General features: G+C 38.8%; 1 protein-coding gene across 9 annotated transcripts; it reads left to right on the top strand.

The window, feature by feature from the left end:
* The first annotated feature begins 247 nt into the window (after positions 1-247).
* Positions 248-20,217, top strand: dido1 (death inducer-obliterator 1). Of its 9 annotated transcripts, none has more exons than XM_043251502.1 (17): positions 250-380; positions 2,505-2,554; positions 4,024-4,117; positions 4,457-5,354; positions 7,582-7,927; positions 8,904-9,122; positions 9,330-9,543; positions 12,012-12,585; positions 12,728-12,887; positions 12,990-13,106; positions 13,190-13,354; positions 13,643-13,799; positions 13,923-14,394; positions 14,520-14,667; positions 14,773-14,862; positions 14,979-15,174; positions 16,189-20,217. In XM_043251502.1, the coding sequence occupies exons 3-17, from the start codon at positions 4,036-4,038 to the stop codon at positions 19,719-19,721; spliced, it is 7,371 nt and encodes a 2,456-aa protein (XP_043107437.1). In that variant the 5' UTR covers positions 250-380; positions 2,505-2,554; positions 4,024-4,035; the 3' UTR covers positions 19,722-20,217. The 9 variants fall into 9 exon arrangements, with proteins under 9 accessions (XP_043107442.1, XP_043107437.1, XP_043107439.1 ...); XM_043251504.1 differs by having other exon boundaries at positions 4,004-4,117; positions 8,907-9,122; XM_043251505.1 differs by having other exon boundaries at positions 4,004-4,117; positions 12,015-12,585.
* Positions 20,218-20,707: the final 490 nt, after the last annotated feature.

The raw sequence follows: 20,707 nt of genomic DNA, 5'->3' as shown, positions 1-20,707 counted from the left end.
AGTAGGTAATGTGCAAAACTAAATAATGAAAAAATATTATAATCAGTTTATCAAATGCAAACGATATGACCCCAATTATTAAAGAATTGTATCAGAATAATATAATTAAATCGGCTTTTACCAAGCAGGAGGTGCACGGATGTTTATCTGCAAACTAGAGGGCGCCCTTCTGAATGTCAGATGTTCTCTGATGGTGCAGTTCCACCCCCACGACACGGCGGCGCTGTTCTACACCTTCAGCTTCGAATGTGCTTCGCCTCATGCTAGCTATGCGCTACAAGCAAAGCAAATACTGCGTTCGCCACCATCATCAACAAGAAGAGAAAATGGAGGTCATACCGTTGCACTGACCGTAGGCCGAACGATCCTAATGCTAACGAGTGAGTATGCATTTCCAGCTGTGTTGACCACTGTTGCACGCTTTTTCGCAGTTCGTCTGTGCTGAATGAATACAGAGATGCAGGGACAGTTTGTCAGTTTTACAGCAGAGAGCCTCGCGCTCTAGTAATGGCGCCACGAGACTCCATATTTATGATATGATAAGCAGAGATTATTCCAGATTGAGTCCAACAACCCGGGACAGAGTAATGTTAGTAAACAGCACAGGTTTTGTCTCTAAATTAAATAAAGCCTATATCTCTGTTTTGGTATGTTAAATGAGTTTAAGCATGCTATTTTTTTGTCTCCTATGTGTATGCAAGTCACGTTACAGTTTGTAAGTTTTTCCCTAAACTATCCACCGATTGTTTTGTATGCTTTTTGCACTCCATTATTATCAAGTGCGATTTTTTTTTTAGATGCAACTACGCTTTGACGTTTTGATTTGTAATGTGTCGACAAAGTGGGTGTGTGCTCTGGACCCCTGGTTTTGCACTAAACATGTATTGTTTTGCCGCTTTGAATCTAATTTATGCTAAGTGTCTCTTTAAGTATATTTACGTATTAGCTTCATAGCATTAAGGGGGTGCTATAAAGCTAATACGTTTCAATCGCTATAAAGCTAATATGTTTCAGTTCTTCATCCGTGCAGGAAACCGCACTGATTTTAAGTATTAAAAATGTCTCTATTGTACTTTCACGAATATGAACTCTCTCTAAAATAGTTTGCCATTTTAAATAATACATTTTATTACGCGTACACGGTAGCCGCTTCTCACGTGGCAGCTCTCCGTGACCGAGACCCACTAGTGCTCTTACTACATGAGACTCACAAACGATTCCCTTTTTGAATCGATTCAAAACCGGTCTGTGTGATTAATTTGCTGCACCGGGGCATATTAAATCGTATAAACATACAAAAACACGCTTATCAGAAACGTAATAGCCAGCCGCCGATAGACGTACCGACCACGTGATGGCGTCACTACCGGATGACGCAGGCGACTGTATCGGGTGTAATTGATTCTTTGGCTGTTCGAAAGAACCGATTCACATAAATGAGTTCGATTTAGCACCAGTAGTTGAACATACTCGGAGCCGATATAAAAATGCGTCCCGTTATGTTTATGCGTCATGTACACGGCGAGACCGTACGGGCGAGTTAAGGAACAAAATAGCCGGAATGAAAGGATCTCTTGTGTAAGCGAGACTTCGCACGAGCGGGACAGCGAAATGGAGGTCGCACGCTAGCGATTAGCTAAAGCTAACTGGCAAGTAACGACTAAACATTTAGTCCTGGAAGCTGTTTTTTTCCCTTCTCATTTTGCACCATCTTTGCATTACGCGAATGTACGTTTTATAGCAGTATATAGTTCTTCGTGTCGTTTTGTTGGGGTGTATGTGTGTTACTATGACACTCGATGCCGTGGGCGGCCATGTCACAACACAACGATGTTTTATTTATTCCAAAATGTATCGTGCACGAACGTTTTATTTGCAAATGCATTAGAAATCGATTTGAGAGTGTATTATCTTTCCTTACGTTACAGTAGGCAAGGGTGAATTTATGAATATCAGACAGGTTTAATAACTGGGCCCTGGCCGTCGAGCACGTTTTATAATGTAACACAATTTAAACTTGCCTTTAATATTATTTTTTTATTCACCTTCTTAGTTTTCCTCTACAGTTGTGTAGTAAATGAAGTTGTACGAAATGTTCAATGATTTTACATTAGTTGTTAGTAAACGGGATTATAGCAGTTACAACGTGAACTGTCATCTGCCTTTTTGTATATATGACTAAAAGATTAAAAGTGCATTTAATTTTGCTATTCTTTTGCAAAGTGTAGGAAGGACTGGCTTTTGACTTGAAGTTGGTTGGGTCTAGTGCAGTGATTGAACATTATTTTAGTGGTTGTTATACTATCAAGGAAGAGCCAAATCCAAGTATTTATTCCTGTAATTGTGCTCATATTATTCAGGTAAACTGGTTATTTCTTTTAAAATGTATGAATGTTTTTTCAGAAAGCTGTATGTGAAGTAAAGAAATATATATCCTGATGTTAATTTATGCCCTTTCCTAGCCTCATAGAGCTTATATCTTAATTTTTGTGTGTTGTTTTTAGATCAATATCTTAAATAGAAGAGCTCCAGTCATCGTCTCCATAGCACACAGGTACATCATTTCGTTACTGTTTTTGTGAGACTGAATGGTTTGACAACTGAAGTCACACTCTTAATGTTTAATGTTGTGATTCTTAGCAGTGTTTTTGTCCTGGTAACTTGACACTTACAAATGTAACTTATGACACATAAATGCATGTTAGTGCCTGCTGGTGTTGTCTTACAGCAGGTATGGTTTTCTCTAGATTGCATTGTGCAAGATTTGTATAACCATTTTAATGTTTATTAATACAGCCCTTTTCATTTAAATGGCTTTCATTGTGATGAGCAGCATTATGAATTCTTTTAGCTTTGAGATATTATTCTTCTTATTATTGTTATTATATAAAAGGCCACCAAAGATGACATGTGACTTAATATAAAACAAATTCCTAGTGTCTGTAAATGTAAAATGCATTGAAATGGTGAAAATAGCTAAAATGTATTGAATCCAGAAATGCATTTTTATTTGTATACAGTAGTATTGCTTAGTTTTTAACAGTTATATGATACTACAAATACACACCTAAGTTGAATGTTTTAATTGTGAAAGTATTTAAGTAGCAGACAAACTTGAATTATGCATTTTTATGTAAAATGCTTGAAGACAATATTATAATTTTTGTCCTTATCCGCGGAAAGTTTTAGTGAGAAGTATATTACATTTAAAATGGCCAATCACACAGACTTAGTATTATGAATGTTTCCCAATAATCCTGTTTGTTTTGGGAATAAAAATAATAATATATATATTAAAAATAATACTTCTTTTTTTTTTATTCACTATTTTATTATACATTTTCAATTTAATTTATAGCAGTGATGGCAAAACACACCTTGTTTAATCAAAAATTGTATCTATTTAAATGTTTATTTTTTTTGTACTGAAACCCAACTTTTTGGTGGTTGGGTTTTTTGTTTTTTTTTTTCAATGTGCTTGTGCTTATTTTATAGAACATTTGCACATTCACATAAAACAATGTCTTGTTTATGGTCTACTGATGTGAGTGGAATTCGTGGAGCTGCGTTCTATAAATTATACAGATTGAATTTAACAACAAATATGAAATGGTTAGTCTATTTGTTGGAAATAGCAAGTCCCAAAATATGTGGTGTTAAGTAATTTAGGCTAGTTTCGAGGAGTCCAGTGTGTATATTGAGCAGTGTGTGGCCATGTAATAGTTCAGTTGTATTCTAAACAGTTTAGATAATCTTTCACACATCCTCAAATTATGCAGTGTATTTTGATTTGACTTGTCACTCTGGATGCAGTAGATCAGGGATAGAGCATCCTTTTGATATGCCCTGTAAACACAGTTTACTAAATGCATGACAGACCCATAAGAAAAAAGACACACTGGCACTTTCTGCTGGAAAGCCACATGACTTCAGCTGAGAACAGTTGTAGTAACATTTGGGAGTTGTGCTCTCCATTTAAATTTGTCTTCTTTCTTAATTATAGATATTCTGTTTGAAAAATAGTGTCTCTCTGCTATGGAGGAGAGTGTGAGCCCTGAGCTGGCTCAAGCCCCTGAGCCTGAGCCCAGCCAGGATCCTGTGGATACCAGCTCACAAGGTACCCACGGCCCACTCCACCACACGCACTCCTATACAAGAGAGCCGTGGGATTTACTCCAATCAGGGTTTCAGACTGAGAAATTACTGAAACAGGATATATAATCACTTAATCTATTCTGGGCATGCACTGGAAAATATTAAATGTCTTAAGTGTTTTTATTTTTCAGAATGTGGTGTTGCAATATGAATTAAAATTCATTCATGTTTTCATTGATTTATCAGCTTGAAAGCATGTATCAAAGTTTTAATTGTCGCCCAAATCACATAGCTGCGGCATGCTGATGATTAAACGTTTAATGTTGAATTGAACTATAATTTTGATACTTCTCACACACAGAACCAACATCAGTCTCCGAAGAAGTCAAAGATCAAAAAGACCAAGGTGATGTTAGTGAAGACAAAGTAGAGGACCCTGACAAATCCGCAAAGCCCTCGCGTGAGTTTAAGAAGACTTGGGGCTTTCGTCGCACCACCATTGCTAAAAGGGAAACCCCTGGAGAAATGGCAGCGGAGACCCCAGAGGGCAAGGGTGCCCCAGTGCGTCGCAGCGGGCGGCAGGCCAAACGCACAGACAAACTGGAAGAGTTTCTGGTCACTGTGAAGCGAGGAAGAGGAACGGGCAGGAGAAGTTGTCCTTCACGACTTGAGGGCGGGGATCCACCATCCCAGACACCAACCGATGCTGAAACCGCCTCAGAAGCCAGCTTTGATGGAAACGCAGATGCTAAAACAGAGGAACAGAAAGTGGCCTCGCCAGAGAAAAAGAAAAGGGGTCGGGGAAGATCAAGGAGGGCAGTGAAGCCTAAAGCTGGCTCGGTGAGCGATGACGGCAGCTCCGAAAATGAAGAAAAGGCCGTCAGTGAGGTAACTACAGAGACGCAAGAAAATATCGAGACTGCGGGTAGTGCTGGAGATGCAAAGCACGTGGATGCAAAAGAAGAACAAGCGAAGGATGTGGTGATGAAAGACGAGGAAGGTGAGGAGGAGTGTGATAAGAACAAAGAGAGGACCTCAAACGAGTCCATAAATAGACGTCCTACTAGAGCAGTCTGTAAAGACTCCAAAAGAGACACTAAACCCAAAGCAGGAGCGAAGCTCCGCAACGACAAGAAAGAAGAGGATGATGAGGAGGATGATGATGACGACGATGAAGAGTCTTCGTCCAGTGAGTCTGACAGTGACGGTTATGACCCTAACGCACTTTACTGCATCTGCAGGCAGAAACACAACAAAAGGTACGTGTCTTTTGGAGGTGCACAAGATTTTGGTAGCTGTATTTGATCAGTACTGAGAGAATTAAATTATGCATGTACGTTCGGCATAAAGAATGCATATGATGCAAAGTTTAAATATAAGATTTAATATAAATTGAAATAATAATTATGAAACATTACACATACATAAATTGAGTTACACATTATAAAACACTATGAAATACTATTCACTGCACAATAATAGTGGTATAAATATGTATGTTTTATGTAATACATGTATCATTATTACTGTATTTAGTTCTTACACAAGTAATTATACAGACAGTTAAAATGTTAGTCAGATCAGATGTTTAATTTCAGTAAAGTATGTTTTTAAAATGAAGAGCAAAAACACTAAGGAGCTAAACTGAAGTGTTCTTATACTCTGTAATTATGTGCATCTCCTGGAGTATTTGTAAACCAAATCACGAGACTTGAGTTTTATTGACTTAAGGTCTAGAGAAGTCTAAATATATTTTGTGCTAGAACAGTGTTTGTTTGTTTTTCTGCCATGACAGCTGATGAGTAAAAAAAATACGATTGCACACCATTAAGCCCTAAAATATAGCAAAAAAAGGGGGGAATAAAGGTTTCTCTGTTTTTTTGGTAAATAAATACTGCATTGTCAGAGTAGGTATTGTAGTTTAATATATGATCAGACACTTACACTTAACATTTAATGAAACTCATGCTGAAACGGGAGTTCTCGTCGAATGTTGGAGGTATGTGTTTTGTCTGTCATTAGAATGGCCGCATCTGCTGCAGTAAGTGCAAAGGATTAAGTTTTCATCAATTTACAGGTTATAATGTGTATTGTAGCAATTAATACATTTTGCCAAAATCTCATTGTATAAAAGATGAGCCGCTATGCACAGGGTATTTAAAACATTAAAAAAATATAAATTTCCCTGGATCACAAAACCAGTGCATCTAAACATTTTTTTTATTAGTATGTGCATTGGAGTAAGTAAATTATCTCAATATTTAACATTATTTTCCTGCACCCTCATATTCCATATATTCAAATATCATCCTATCCTAATAAACCATGCATCAGTGGAAAGCGTATTTATTCAGCTTTCAAATGATGTATAAATACAGATTTAGTCTAATATAAATACGGTTTTGTGTTCTTGGGTCACATATTGGCTACAACTAGATAGTGGTGTATTTTGAATAAAGAGAGCTGTTCTTATTCAAACAGCAGTTATTTACTGTTTAATGTTATGTTCTGACCAAGCTCTTGAGTGCTTTTGACTGCTTTTTTTTATTATTTGTTAAATATTTGTAGCCTTATAGGATTACCAGTACCACTGATTTAAATCAAATAAATTAAATAATATCAAATAATGATAGGAAGTTGTGATAATGTTTCACAGCATACCTGACAAGCTAGTCTTGGAGACTGGTTTGCAAGAAATTGGAAACTAGAAATTGCATGCTAACTACATTATAAAGCCATATATGGTATGAGCTTGATGCATGAAAATCACACTTTAAATGGTCAGAATACAGTATGCATATGACAGTGTTTTTGTAAGTGTGTAAATTTGATCCAGAGGGATACAGTTTTTTTTTGTTGTTTTTTAAGTTGTATCATGTTGCTGTATGATTATTTTAAGGTATGTGCCGTTATTTGTATTTGGGCTCAGTTTTATCTGAATAATTTAATCTGCAGTAAGTTTAAGTACCATTTTCTAAAAAATCTGAATTGTGAATGTCAACAGCAACAACAATTTATTTGAATTGATTTAGATTTTCTTGTGCATACGATTTTTCACAATGAAGATATAGCTCAATGTGTGAGTGAAACAAATACACAAACATTTCCAATGATCTATTTTTTCATTGCATCGTTTTAAATGATTTCTATTATGACTGTATTTCATAATCTATCAGCATTGAGCATTCCGATTCTAAAATCAAGGGTTTTTATAAATTAGCTAGAAAGTATTTTGACAAATTGATTTTGAATTGATTTTCAATTGAAATTGAGTTGATTACACAGTTCCCTGTTGGTGCATTCCTAATTTTTGTCATAATTATGTTGCACTGTCCTCATGAGGCATGAATGTTTATGTCTGTAGCTGAAATTGTCCGTTTTGTTTTTTTTTTTGCTTTTTATTTTTCAGCAGACGTTCTGTCATCTCTCTTTTGGGTTTAATGATTATTGAGGGTGTTTGGTTATTATTTAAATCCTTGTGCATAGGTTTATGATCTGCTGCGATCGCTGTGAGGAGTGGTTTCATGGCGACTGCGTTGGCATCTCTGAGGCACGTGGCCGATTGATGGAGAGAAATGGAGAGGACTATGTCTGTCCAAACTGCTACACACAGAAGGGACAGTTTTCCAAGGCTGGTTCTTCCACAGCAGCTGCAGAGAATGGCAAACGGCCAGTAGCTGGCCTTCGTAAAAGTGAGACCGGTCTTGCTACACCACCTAACACTGCTGCAGCCCCCGCAGATGAGAAAGCTTCTGATGACCTGGGTATCAAGGGCAGGATCGAGAAGGCTACCAATCCTAGTGGGAAAAAGAAAATAAAGATTTTCCAGCCGGTATGTCTCAGTATGAAACACAAGTTTGAATGCTGCACTCTTATTTACGTGTATTCGTGGGTTTGAAGGAACCATCCTGTTGGTTTTGGAAGTTCTGTGCCTCTATGCATGAAATTTCTTTCAGGAATTTACTGTCAGTTGCATTGCCTGAAAGTTTAGTTGTGATGCTGCCTAAATTGCAACTTACTGATAGTTATCCATGAATGGTTTTATATAATTTTTATTTGACGTTTGATAGTCATTAATGGTCAGCTAGTCATATTTTTATTTGTGCAGTGTTACAATTATACAGAAAAATTATGATTTTCTGTTTGGACTGCTAAAAGCTGGATTTATGTTATCAGAACATCAGAAGTAAATGTCAAAGTTTTGGGTGGTAGCAACATCTAAGAACCATGCTTTTTAGTCCCATTACAAAGCATGTAAAAATTTGAGGTTTATTGGGTTTCATGTCTTTATTGGAACTTTTTCTGCTGAAAAAACAGGTTTGTTGCAAAATAATCCTCTAAAGGCATGTAATTGGGATGTTAATGTTATCATACATTTTTGTAATAAGAAAAAAAAAAACATGGCAAATGCTTCATTAGCAATAAAATAAAAGGTGGCTATATATGATTTCCTCTTAAAATATCTAGTGTTATATAAATATGCTAAGACTTAATGATAAGAATATTATTCAATTTGGTGTCAGAATATTAGTTATTATTGGGCGTATCTCTATTCAGTGTCATTTGTTGTTTTTTTTTGGTGGGGGGGTTAGCAGGTGACTACCTCATGATGTCAGAATCTGACAGTTTGGTTTGAATTTAATAAACATTTGCAACTTGGTGGTGGTGACGACATCCATATTTAAAATAAAAAAAATAAAATCATAGTGCAAAAATGCTGCTGTATATATATTAAGAGAACCATATACAGTACATAAGGTGTTGCTGTAATGTTGAGGCCACAGAGGTTTGACATCCCTGAGTTTCAGCAGGTGTCTGCGGTTGAGGGATCTTCACTTCCAAAGTGCATCGGCCCTGGCTGTGAGAGAGATGCGCTCCCTGACTCCGTCTACTGTGGGAATGACTGCATACTCAAACATGCTGCTGCCGCCATGAAGACCATCACCACAGATGGAAAAGACTCCAAACAGAAAGAGAAGGGCAGGCCCAAAGCACAGAGAAAGCCTACAAATAAAATGCCAAACAAGGTATCCTTATATTTATATAAAAATGTTGAATTCAATTTTTGTGTGTGTGTTCTTAAATTGGTGTTTAGCTATAATAGCAAATGTTGAGTAGTTGCTAATTCAGGTGCTCTGTAAATCTGGAAAACAGGTATTGTATCAGCTCTTTCTCTGTAATGCTAGGACATTTAGATAAAATGTGCTAACAGTGTTTTCTATTCCTTACTTTAGAGGAGGCCTGGCACGGAAAGGAGGTCATCTAACCAAGGGGATGAGGAGGAGTCAGAATCTGGGACTGAGGAAGATGATGACGATGATGAAGACAAGCATGCCGAGGAGCACCCACCGCCACCAGCCATGTCATCCTGGTCCAGTGACCATAATTACATTGCAGTAACGCCTGAAAAGACTTCACCCATATCAGCATCTGTTGTAAACAAAACGTGTATGTATCTCTCTGAGGGTTTTCCACATTTTATTGCTCTGTCTCTACTAATGATGAACTGTCAAGAAGAGCCGATTGAAATTGTTGCAGTCTAGAACATTCACAGATTTAAAAAAGCAGCTCTTTTGTGGTGAAAATTGGATTCAGATTTTTTAAATTATGTGCCTTTTTAAAGGGATATTAGTGCTGGAAAATGTTAGCACAGCTATAATTATGAATTTTCTAAGTTGGGCGCCCTGTGCTGCATTTTAAAATATTTTGTCAGTGTTTTTATGCAACACTGAAAGGTGAATAATATTTGGAAAGTATCTGTATCAGGCTATTCAGCTCCAGAACAGGTAAGTTTAAAAAACAAATAGCAAAGGGGGTAAGTATTTAATATCTAAACAGCATAAAGACTGTGTTTTACAGTCTATAACTATTTAATTTAAGCAAATTTAGTTTTGCACCATGTGAGTGATTATACGAATTACATCCTATGGATCTGAGCCTAAACTGTAGTGCCTTGCCATGATATGCTTTTGTAAAGCTTTCTGACCAGCAAAGTATGTATGCGTGTGATTTTTGAGTCTCTCAATGTATGGAATGCCATTGCCACTTATCTCCAATCCCTGCCATCATCGGGGCAAAAACTTCATCCCGAAAAGATGTACTGACCGCACACCTGAACAGGTAGGTTTGGTGTCTTTTTCTCCTGCCCTCCTTCCCCAACTAAGAATAGTACATCTTTGGTCATGTGGACGTTTGACTGTTGCCGTTACATATTAATGAAAACATGTAACTTGACCTACTTAACTAACAGCTTTAAATTTGATAGTCTTTTGACTTGCATGCACTGCATTTATAAGTCCTCACTGGACAAAGTGGCATTCAAAATAAAGTGAAATTGAGGATAATACTCTTCTGGCCCTGTGCTTCAATTGTGAGAGAGGTGTTTATTAGATGACAACATGGGATGGCACGGCCTCTGCCTGTTTTTGGTTTTTGTCAGCCATCTGCTAAATGTCTCGGCATGATTTGCGAAAAGAAGCCTACAGTCGTTGGAGCCGGCCTGAGAGAAGAACTGTGGCATGTCAGAGAGTCCAAGAGCCCAGAGAGTGAGCAGAAGTAATGAGGGATCGTATGAAGAACAGCTGAGGACACCATATCACCCCACAGCAGACAACAACAGAATTCACATGCCTCATAACTGCAGCACACAGGGAAATGTTAAGCTGCTTTTATGCATATACACTGAATGTAGACCAAAGCTAATATACTTAATTTAATATTTACATATGAACAAATTACATATTGAGAGCGTAGTGTACCTGTTGAAAGCTGGGTGCAGAGATTTTAGAGCACAAGTTTTCTGCCTTAGTAGGAATGGTTGACTGTTGTAGAGGGAAAGTTTTCAGTTAATTCTATGCAAAAACAAAAGAAAAATGATACCTTAAGCTTAATGTGGGGCATTTGTTTGATACTAGTAAATTATGAAATATAAATTCTAAATGATGCCATTCATTATTGTCTTGGTCTTAGCAGCATTTTTCATGGTTTTTAGTCTTTTAAATGTGGCACTAGTGTATATAAGGCTGCCTAGGGTTGTTTGTGTTGTGCTGATCAAGATATGAGAAATTTGTCTGATATGGATAACACATGAATTAGATTAAGTTGATGCTCTGTGGTATACTATACCTGCTCTTGAAATAGAAAATATTGTTGCCTTTTCACAATTATATCTGAATTCTTCATATTAAATATTTAAATGTTTATTCCCACTCCTTGTAGCTGGTATGAAAATCATTTAGGAAGTCCTTGTGTAATATTTCCATGAATTATTACATGAGGATATTTCTGCTTTATGTACTTTAATATTCTCTGTTCTGTAATCTACTCCTGGCATTTAGAGGTGTAGAGGTGTATATCCTGACAAAATAATTAAAATAGCAGAAGTGAAATTTGGCTCCAAGATCAACAATCACTTAATAACTTACATGTTTTGCTTTTCCACTATGAATTCTTCAAATTCTGCTTATATTAATAATAATAAATTGTTTAATTATTTTTACTAATAGCTGTTCTGTGCTCCAGTTAGTTGATTCAGTATTTATACCATTTATATAATCACTTCTCACTCAGTGATTGACTAATAAATTGCAAAATTTATATATGTATGCATACACCCACACTTATTGAATGAGTTCAATAAAGACTTGAAAATAATTTTTTTCAAATAAAGCTTACAAGTTAAACACTTTCTTGGTTTGAAGCCGTTTTTTTAAACCGGTATTTGTGGTCATTATGTGAAGTTCAGAGCTATTACAGTGTCATGGCAAGGCACTACAGTTGAGCATACTATATTTTTTTTGTGTGGAAGGATCAAAACAAAGCTGTGTTAACTTAATAGATTTGTAATAATATTTTTATTCTTTAGGTTTGCCATTTCATTTGTGTTCGTAAGTCAATTTATTCCATCTGTTTTTCAGCAGCTGCTCAAAAAGATAAAGAAAAGGAGGACAATGAAGTCAAGCCAGAGAAGGAAACCGCATCTGTTGACAAGAAACCGCCTGCTTCAAACATTCCCCCCAAAGGTGGGAAGAAGTCTCCTGGCTCCAAGGGGACAAAGGCAGCTGCTGCCAGCACCTCGCTGCTTCCCAAAGGCAAATCAAGTGCAACTCCTTTGAGCAGCGGAAGAGAGTTAAGAAAACAGCCTATACCCATACAAACCAAACCAAAAAAACCAGGACCTCCCATACCACCAATTCCAGTTTTACCACCTTCGGGCCCCCCGGGATCTCGCCACCATGCATCTGGAGCTCTCCGTGTGGCCAAGAGCACCTTTACAATTCCAAAAAAGCAGCCACAGACGGTGCAAAAGGACTCTGCAGAGCCTGGTCCCTCTCCAAACTCTAGAACCCCACCACCACCAGTGTCATCCACCCAACACTCGGCACCTAAACCAACCCCACCCGCTGCATCTGCTGCTCCTCCACAGCCACCACCCAACAATCAGATGAGATCCAACATCAGACGATCACTGACTGATATCCTATATAAAAGGTTAGAGATGTTTCAGAGGAGTAACATTTGCTTTGGTCTGCCAATTGTTTTATGTTTTACATTTGTTGTTCTGCCTTGTGCAATAAATATGAAATTATTTTTATTGCAAAAATATTATTTTAAATTTGTCTTTGTGCCACAGGGTCAGTGACAGTGATGATCTTTCCATGTCTGAAAGCGAAGTGGGAAAGTTGGCGGTCAGCATTGAGAAGGAAATGTTTAACCTTTATATGAACACTGATAACAAATACAAGAACAAATACAGGTCCCTCATGTTCAATCTAAAGGACCCCAAAAACAAGGTTAGTCAGTTTTTTTTGTATGTTTATGTTTCTGCTGAAATCTGTACAGACCTTTTAGTAGTTTTGGAGAGAGTTTTATTGTTTTACTTATCTGTTTGGCAGGGCCTTTTCTATCGTGTGGTTGGTGGCGAGATCAGTCCTTTCAGGCTGGTGAGACTAAGTCCAGAAGAACTTCTTTCCAAGGAGATGTCCGACTGGAGAAAACCAGAGGTCTCTGAGGTAAAAACAAGTTGGTATATATAAATAATCTTATATACTATATAACTGCACTGTTTGCTTAAATTGTGTATTTTTTCCTGAAGAGTCTGGATGTGGGTGGGAGATCACAGTCAGGACAGTCCAAAAGTGGATCCAGACAGGACTGTGTTCCCCCAGATGTGGACATGGAGGAGGCTCCTCCTCCTATGTCTGATGGAGATGTATGTATGCCTGCCACTTCCCAATCTTCCCTCTTGGCTTCTGCTGCTGTAAGTGCTGGCTTTCTTGCTTTCTGCATCTGGCTACTCTTGCACACACCTTCATCTCTGTACTGCTCTCATATCAGTTTCTAAAGCAACTTTGCTGAAGGAACTTTGTTTTTGTTTGTTTTTGGGTTTTTTACCCATTAACCTAACTTCTGAATTCCCCCTCAACACCTTTTTTTTATATGGGTGCATTTTAATTTGTATGACTAAAGGATTGAGAATAGCATTCTAAAGTTATTTAAAAGATTGGTCATTGATCCTTTCCCTTCCTTGTCCCTTCCTTTTGAGCAGGACTCCCAGGAGGACACACGGCCCACTTCTGTACCACAAGCCCCAGTCTCTACTGGGAAAGGCAGTTCAATGCCAGATATCTTCAGTAGTATGCTAAAAGACACTACAGCAGAGCACAGGGCTCATCTTTTTGACCTGAACTGCAAGATCTGTACAGGTGGGACCATATTTGCACAATAAAAAAACACATACATAAGACCTACTGAAAAGTGGCTCTTACATGTGGTGCCATTTTTAATAGCAAACATTTAAATAACATGTTGCTTATTTTTTTTTTTAGGCCAAAAGTTGGCAGATGATGAGCCACCATCCAAAAAACCCAAAATGTCTGTGCCTAAGAAACCAGAGCAATCTTTTAAGCCTAAATCTGAGTCCAGACCATCCAGATCCTCTGCTGATCTCCCTCAGGTTTCATCTCATTCTGGTCTTGAGATGCCTATGCCTGATTCTACATCTGTGGTGGAAGATCCAAGCGGTGTATTTCCTGTGGTTCAGGCCCCAGTCCCTGCTGTTGTACCTGCAGTCTCTTCCGTTACAATAACTCGAAGGGATCCTCGTACTGCTGGTCACCGCTCTTCTGTGCCTCAGATCGCTCCTGATGCTGTTCCTGTTGTGCCAGCAAATATTCCTATCTCTGTTGAACCTGTGGTTGTAGAAGCAAAGGGACCTTTGCCTATGCCCCCTCCTGCCCCAACATCTATACCCAGACCTGTGATGCCGAAACCAGCCTCTTATGGGTCCGGTTCTACCAGGTGCAGGAATATATATTCAATATATAAAAATCTATATTTTTAAAATGTAAAATGTCTTTCATTCTACTTTGTTGTCAGGTATATATGTAGTAATATTTGTAATTGCATTGTTTTTTTATAATCAGTGCATCAGAACCCCCTCCTGAGGGCGAAACCGCTTTGTTCTTGTCTGGACAAGAGATGATGTGGAAAGGATTCATAAACATGCACTCTGTTGCAAAGTTTGTCACAAAAGCTTACTTGGTGTCAGGATCATTTGAGCATATTAAGGAGGTTTGTTTTACAAGGTTTTACTTAATTCTTAATATTCTGTTATAGGTTTCATGTTACTGTTTGATTTTAGCAACCGTTATATTTATTTATTTGCATTTATTACAGGACTTGCCTGACACTATTCATATTGGTGGTAGAATATCACCACACACTGTATGGGATTATGTGGGAAAGTTGAAGACTTCACTTTCAAAAGTATGGAAAGAAAAAACATTTCATATCCTCTAGAATTAAATTGAAAACACAGTTAATTTAAACACTACCTCATTCATCTGAGAGTTGTTTTCTCATGCTGTGCTTTTTTTTTTCAGGAACTCAGCCTCATTCGTTTTCATCCAGCAACTGAAGAGGAGGAGGTGGCGTATGTGTCTCTGTTTTCTTATTTCAGTAGCCGTAAGCGTTTTGGAGTTGTGGCAAACAGCAACAAGCGCATTAAAGACCTTTACCTCATCCCTCTGAGCTCGAAAGACCCACTTCCTGCAAAACTTCTGCCATTTGATGGACCAGGTAAGCATGTACAAGGATAAAATATCTTTTAAGAATCATCTTAGTCTATTCCATAAACTTTTAATGGAAAGCAGTTTTTGATGTTAACGTCAGGTAAGTATGACTGAATGTCATGTTTGTATTTAACTCTTTATTCTATGAATTGGAAGCTTGTTCCACAACTTACAAGGAGAAAAACAAACCATGTCCATATCAAATGTACTGCAATACATTACGAGTTTGTTCAAGACAAAGTTGTTTGTGTGCTTATTCCTTTGTCTTATTTTTGTTGTCATGTATTTTAAGACTTTCTAATAAAACGCATCATGAATCCAAGTTTGATGTCCTAGATATTTGTGTCCTAGACTTATTTCTTTAAGATTCATATTTCATTGTAAGAACAGATGATTAAAATGGGAGTTTCTCAAAGTGTACCTAAAAATGTATATGCTGTCTGCTGTCGGACAAGCAGTAATACCATGGCAACTGTGGTAAGTTTTATATATTGGACATCATCTTGTCCTTTAAAAACAAAGAGGAATCTTCCAGTATGACCAAGGAGCAACTGACTTACTGATCTTTACCAGCAATGTTTCTGATGTAGAGAAAAATTGTTGCAAAAAAGATTAAAATCATATAAATTATAAAACAATATCATTAGCATACGTCTGCTAGATGGACATTAGTAGTTATCATTAATTAAATATAGCTATAAATTTTGCAATTAAAAGATTTTTGCTGTATAATGAAACATTTATTCCTTTTTTGTGGTAAACTAGTTTGTGTTTGTGATTAAGTGATTAAGTTTACTAATAATGGGTAATTTGGTTGGAATATAAATAAATTTTTTTGTAACAATTTGTTGTAATTTGTATTAAGTGGAACAAGCTTTTCTAATTGTGTATTTCTTGCCTATTAACGTCTGCCTAAAATTTGATATTGTATGTAGGCGTTATCTTGGATAAATCTGTGGATCATAATAATGGATCTATAGAGGACATGTTTGTGAAATAATGTTTCATATTTATTTTGCAGGGCTAGAACCAGCTCGTCCCAATCTCCTTCTTGGGTTGTTAATTTGCCAGAAGGACAAGAAGCGTCCTGGAGCCCCTCTAGAAAATGAGGAAAAACGATCCAAAACTCTAAGAGATGATGAGACGGGGCTTCCAAAACCATCCACTACTAGTAAATCTGAAATAAAACAGGACAAAGTTCTTCGATCCAGTTTGGATGCCATAAGCACAACTCCCCCAGGCACTCCTCCACCCCTCACTGCCTCAGAGTCTTCAAGTACTGTCTCATCTGTGTTTTCGCTACTGTCCTCTGTGAAAGCACCTGGTGTCAACACTAGCACTGGCAGTAATTCTCCATCCTCCAGTGTCTCAGCAGCATCTACAGCTTCTTCCACACCACTTCAGACTATCCTGAAAACACTTTTTGGTAAAAAGAAGCAAGATTCTGATGTCTCGTTATCACCTTCAGATCAAAGTACTGTCGATGTCTCTGTGCCTTCTGTATCCCTGCTAGATCCAATTGTTCAGCAGTTTGCAATAACCAAGAGTAAAGAGGTAGAAGTACAGGACGATAGACCATATGATCCTGAGGAAGAATATGACCCAGCTGTTGGCTATAGTACAGAAAATACCCATGATACAACAAAAGTAACTGCTGCAGTAAAGCAAGCAGAGGTCAACTCTGTGGTGGATGATGTAGCTTATGACCCTGAGGATGACTCTCTTTTTGATGATGTTGATCCAAGTGCGAAGAAATTAACTGAGCATCAAAAAGTGCTTGAAGAAAAACAGACTGAGGAACAGAAGCATGAGGACCCAGTTCTTCAGCAAATACCAGAGACTTTGATTTCTCAGCCTGTTACATCTCTGTTGGCTAACAGTCAACTGCTGCAGCTTGGTAAAAAGGTTGAGGAGTTGGTAGCAAAAAGTTCAGCTGCTCCAATTATTAACCAGAGAAGAGACCCAAGACAGAGTAGAGACCCTAGACATGCAGCTGCAAGTAGAAGACAGACATCTGATTCCACAGAAGCAGAGGAAGAATCTCCTCTTACTACAGACAAATCATCTTTACAAGGTACAGCTCCCGAGACATCACCAACACAAGCAGTTGCAGACACACAAACTGCGCAGTTGGACACTACAGAGGATACATCAGTAGAGGAACCTTCTGCAACCATAGACGTGCCCCTTTTGCAAGTCACTGCCACATTAGATTCAGTGCAGCCTGCCATCCAGCAGCCAGAAGCATCCAAGTCTGAAGAGGGGGATGAGAGTGAAGAAGGAACCAGTACTGAAGAAGTGCCTTTTCTTGATGCAAAGAGCACAGAGATTTCAATTCCGCTGCTAGGGGAAAAGATTGACCCAGAGTTAGTTGAAAGCTACATGGAAAAAGAACCTGAAGAGGAGCTCAAAATGAAGGATGACCCCATTGAATCTGAGATCAAAAGTTTTGAGGAGGTTTGGCCTAATTCTGCCAGTATTTTAAAAGCTGATAAAATTTCATCCATTGATCAGGCTTCATCCATTGGGAAGCCCATTGAGACTACTGCAACCACATATTATAACATTTCAACAATCAGTACTTCATCTACTTCTTTACACTCAGGAGTGCCACAAGATGTCATTCAAGACAACTCGTCTTACATGGATTCTCACAGTTCTCATATACAACACATACCAACAACAAACCCTGCTAACATTCCACCTCCAATGTCTTTTCCTCCTCCTATCGGCCCTCCACCAATTCTTGGTCCGCCTCCCATTCAAGGCCCACCACCAATGACTGTTCCACCACCCATGCATCTCCCTCCTCCAATGTCAGGACCCCTACCAATACAGATTCCCCCAATGCAAGGTCCACCTCCTACCCTTGGGGATAATGATCATTCTCAGTATCCACCACCTGGATCGTATCCGCCTTTCCAGAATCAGTGGACTAGCAGTTCTCAGTTTGATGCTGCTCCAAGAGGTCCACCACCTCCTAATTTTACACCAAGAGGACCACCTCCATTCCAATCAATGGGTCAGAGAGGTCCCCCTCCTCAGATATTTGACAATTCCATTAATTCAATGCCCCCTCAGCATATCGGACCAAGAGGCCCACCACCAGGCCCTCCACCACCTGGGCCACCTCCCAGCTTTGATGGACAAAGGTTTAATGGGCCCCCACCCCCTTTTAACTTCTCTGCACCCAGGGGTCCACCTCCACCATTTCCTGGTCCCCCTCCAAATCACTTTGATAATAGAGCACCACCACCATCCCACTTCCCTGGTCCAAGAGGTCCACCTCCACTTCATAACATTGGGGATCATGGCCCTTCTAATATTTCAAGAGTGCCTGTTGATCAATTTGAAGATGGTGGAAACTCTTATCATCAAGGATTAGAGAAGCCCCAGATACCTTCACAAGGGCCTCCTTATAGGGGACCTCCGCCAAACCACTTTGATGGACGGAGGGGACCCCCTGGTCCTTCAGGTGAAATATCGGGACAGCGATTTCCACCTCCAAACCAGTTCCGTGGTTCACCTCAACACAGGGGATCATTTGAGGAACCACGAGGATCTTCATCTCAAGACTTTGAAAGGCACCGGGGACCATCGGTGCAGCAGTTTAGTGGCCAGAGAGGTCCACCACCAGGACATTATGATAAAGAACCTGCTGGTCAGCCAGCACGATTTAACTATAATGATGACACCTCAGGTGATGTTCGAGATGTTAGACCTGTTCGTGGACCTCTGCTTCCAACACCTCCTGAAGGTCCCATTCCAATACCGGGCCGTATAGGTGGACACAGCCCAGACACCCACCTTGATGACCACTGGAGACGGCACTCCCCTGAAATGAGGAGACGAAGCTGTTCCTCCAGAGATAGTTCAGAGCCACATAACCGTCCAAGTAGATTTGATGGTGGTTCACGTGACAGAGATGCCTCCTCAAGGTTGTCTGAAGAGAGACAGCGGGATTTGTCTGAAGATAGGAGAAGAGACAGAGATCGAGAAGGTGGTCATGGTGGACGATCATGGGGCTGGAACAGGGAGCACGAGTATGACAGGGGCAGAGAAAGAGATCGTGACAGAGATCGGAGCAGAGAAAAGGATAGGGAGCGGGGCCGCAGCAGGGAAAGGGAGAGAGAACACAGTAGAGAGAGGGATCGCAGTAGAGGCAGAGAGTCTGACCGATACAGAGATGGAGATGGAGACAAGAGGAGAGATCGAGAGCGAGATCGAGAGCGAGAGAGAGACCGCGGCAGGGAGAGAGATCAAGAGCGAAAAGACCATGACCGAGACAGAGCAAAGAACAGAGACAGAGAAAGGGAGCGTGACAGAGATCGAGACAGCAGGGACAGGAGAAGAGAACGCTCAAGGAGTCGTGAACGAGAACGTGGAAAAGATCGTGACAGAAGAGATCGTGACAGAGAACGTGACAAAGACAGAGGCAAGGAGAAGGACAGAGACAGACGGGACAGAAGCAGGAGCAAGGAAAAGAAAGATGACAAAAAAGAAAGATCTGACAGCTCAAGGGCAAAGTCTACAGAATCTGAAAACCCATCATGAAAGTCATTCATCTTGACTGTTGACTATTTTTTTCTTTCTAAATCTGCATGGGTTTGAATGTTGCGCTGGAAAGTCTCTTTATTTTTTTTTCTTGCTGAATATTTTATGCTTTTTACTTAAGTCCTTGACGTTAACATCTTGAGGTGTACTTGTGTGGTGATAATTTTTTCAGCACAGCATACACTCTCCCTGTACTTCTATTTTAAAGAAAAATAAGGAAAACCTCACTGACAAGAATAAAACAAGACTGTAAATATGTATGTATTTGTGTATATACAGGTACGTTTTTAACTACTTTTTTCTAAATAGAGATGTCATAAGCCATATAGCTTTAAAATTATGTTTAAAGGAAAAAAATGTCTTCAAAAGAAGGTCTTTGTATGGTAAAAGCTTAACCAGCATTTATTGAATGTGTCTAAAGGCTATTGGTAATGATTGACCGGAAGCCACTTCTTATGTTCATTACATTTGTTCAATTAAATTCTCTGTAATAATACATTTCTTTGTGTTTTCTTTTAAGTCTTGGGGAAGTTCCAAGTAGTTTGTAATGTTTTATACATGACCAAGTAAACCTTCATGCAGGTTAAATTGTATATATTTTAACAGTATAGTGATAAGTATAGTGTAGTAATTGTATTCATGAACGTTACGGTTGAACCACTGATGGCAGATGGACTATTCTGAAAAGGAAATATGTTTTGCATTCATTCATGTTTTTGTTTTGAACACAATTTAATCAGGAGGCTTGTGACTGTCCCACTCATGATACTTTCAAGGTCCAGAAAAGTATGAAAGCCATCAGAATAGTGTACAATAAGATACAAGAATACTTTTTTTTAGACTTGATTGACCTTGCCACCTCATACATTTATAAGATTTACTTGGATAATTTTTTTTCACACAAAAGCTGTTGCTCCATTATTGTACAATACAAGCATATTATTTCAGCTATTTTACATTTTAAGTGCAGGGAATAGCTAATTCTT

Source organism: Puntigrus tetrazona, chromosome 11 (genome assembly GCF_018831695.1).
Source record: "Puntigrus tetrazona isolate hp1 chromosome 11, ASM1883169v1, whole genome shotgun sequence".
Lineage (NCBI taxonomy): Eukaryota > Metazoa > Chordata > Actinopteri > Cypriniformes > Cyprinidae > Puntigrus > Puntigrus tetrazona.
This window is presented reverse-complemented; position numbering and strand designations above follow the sequence as displayed.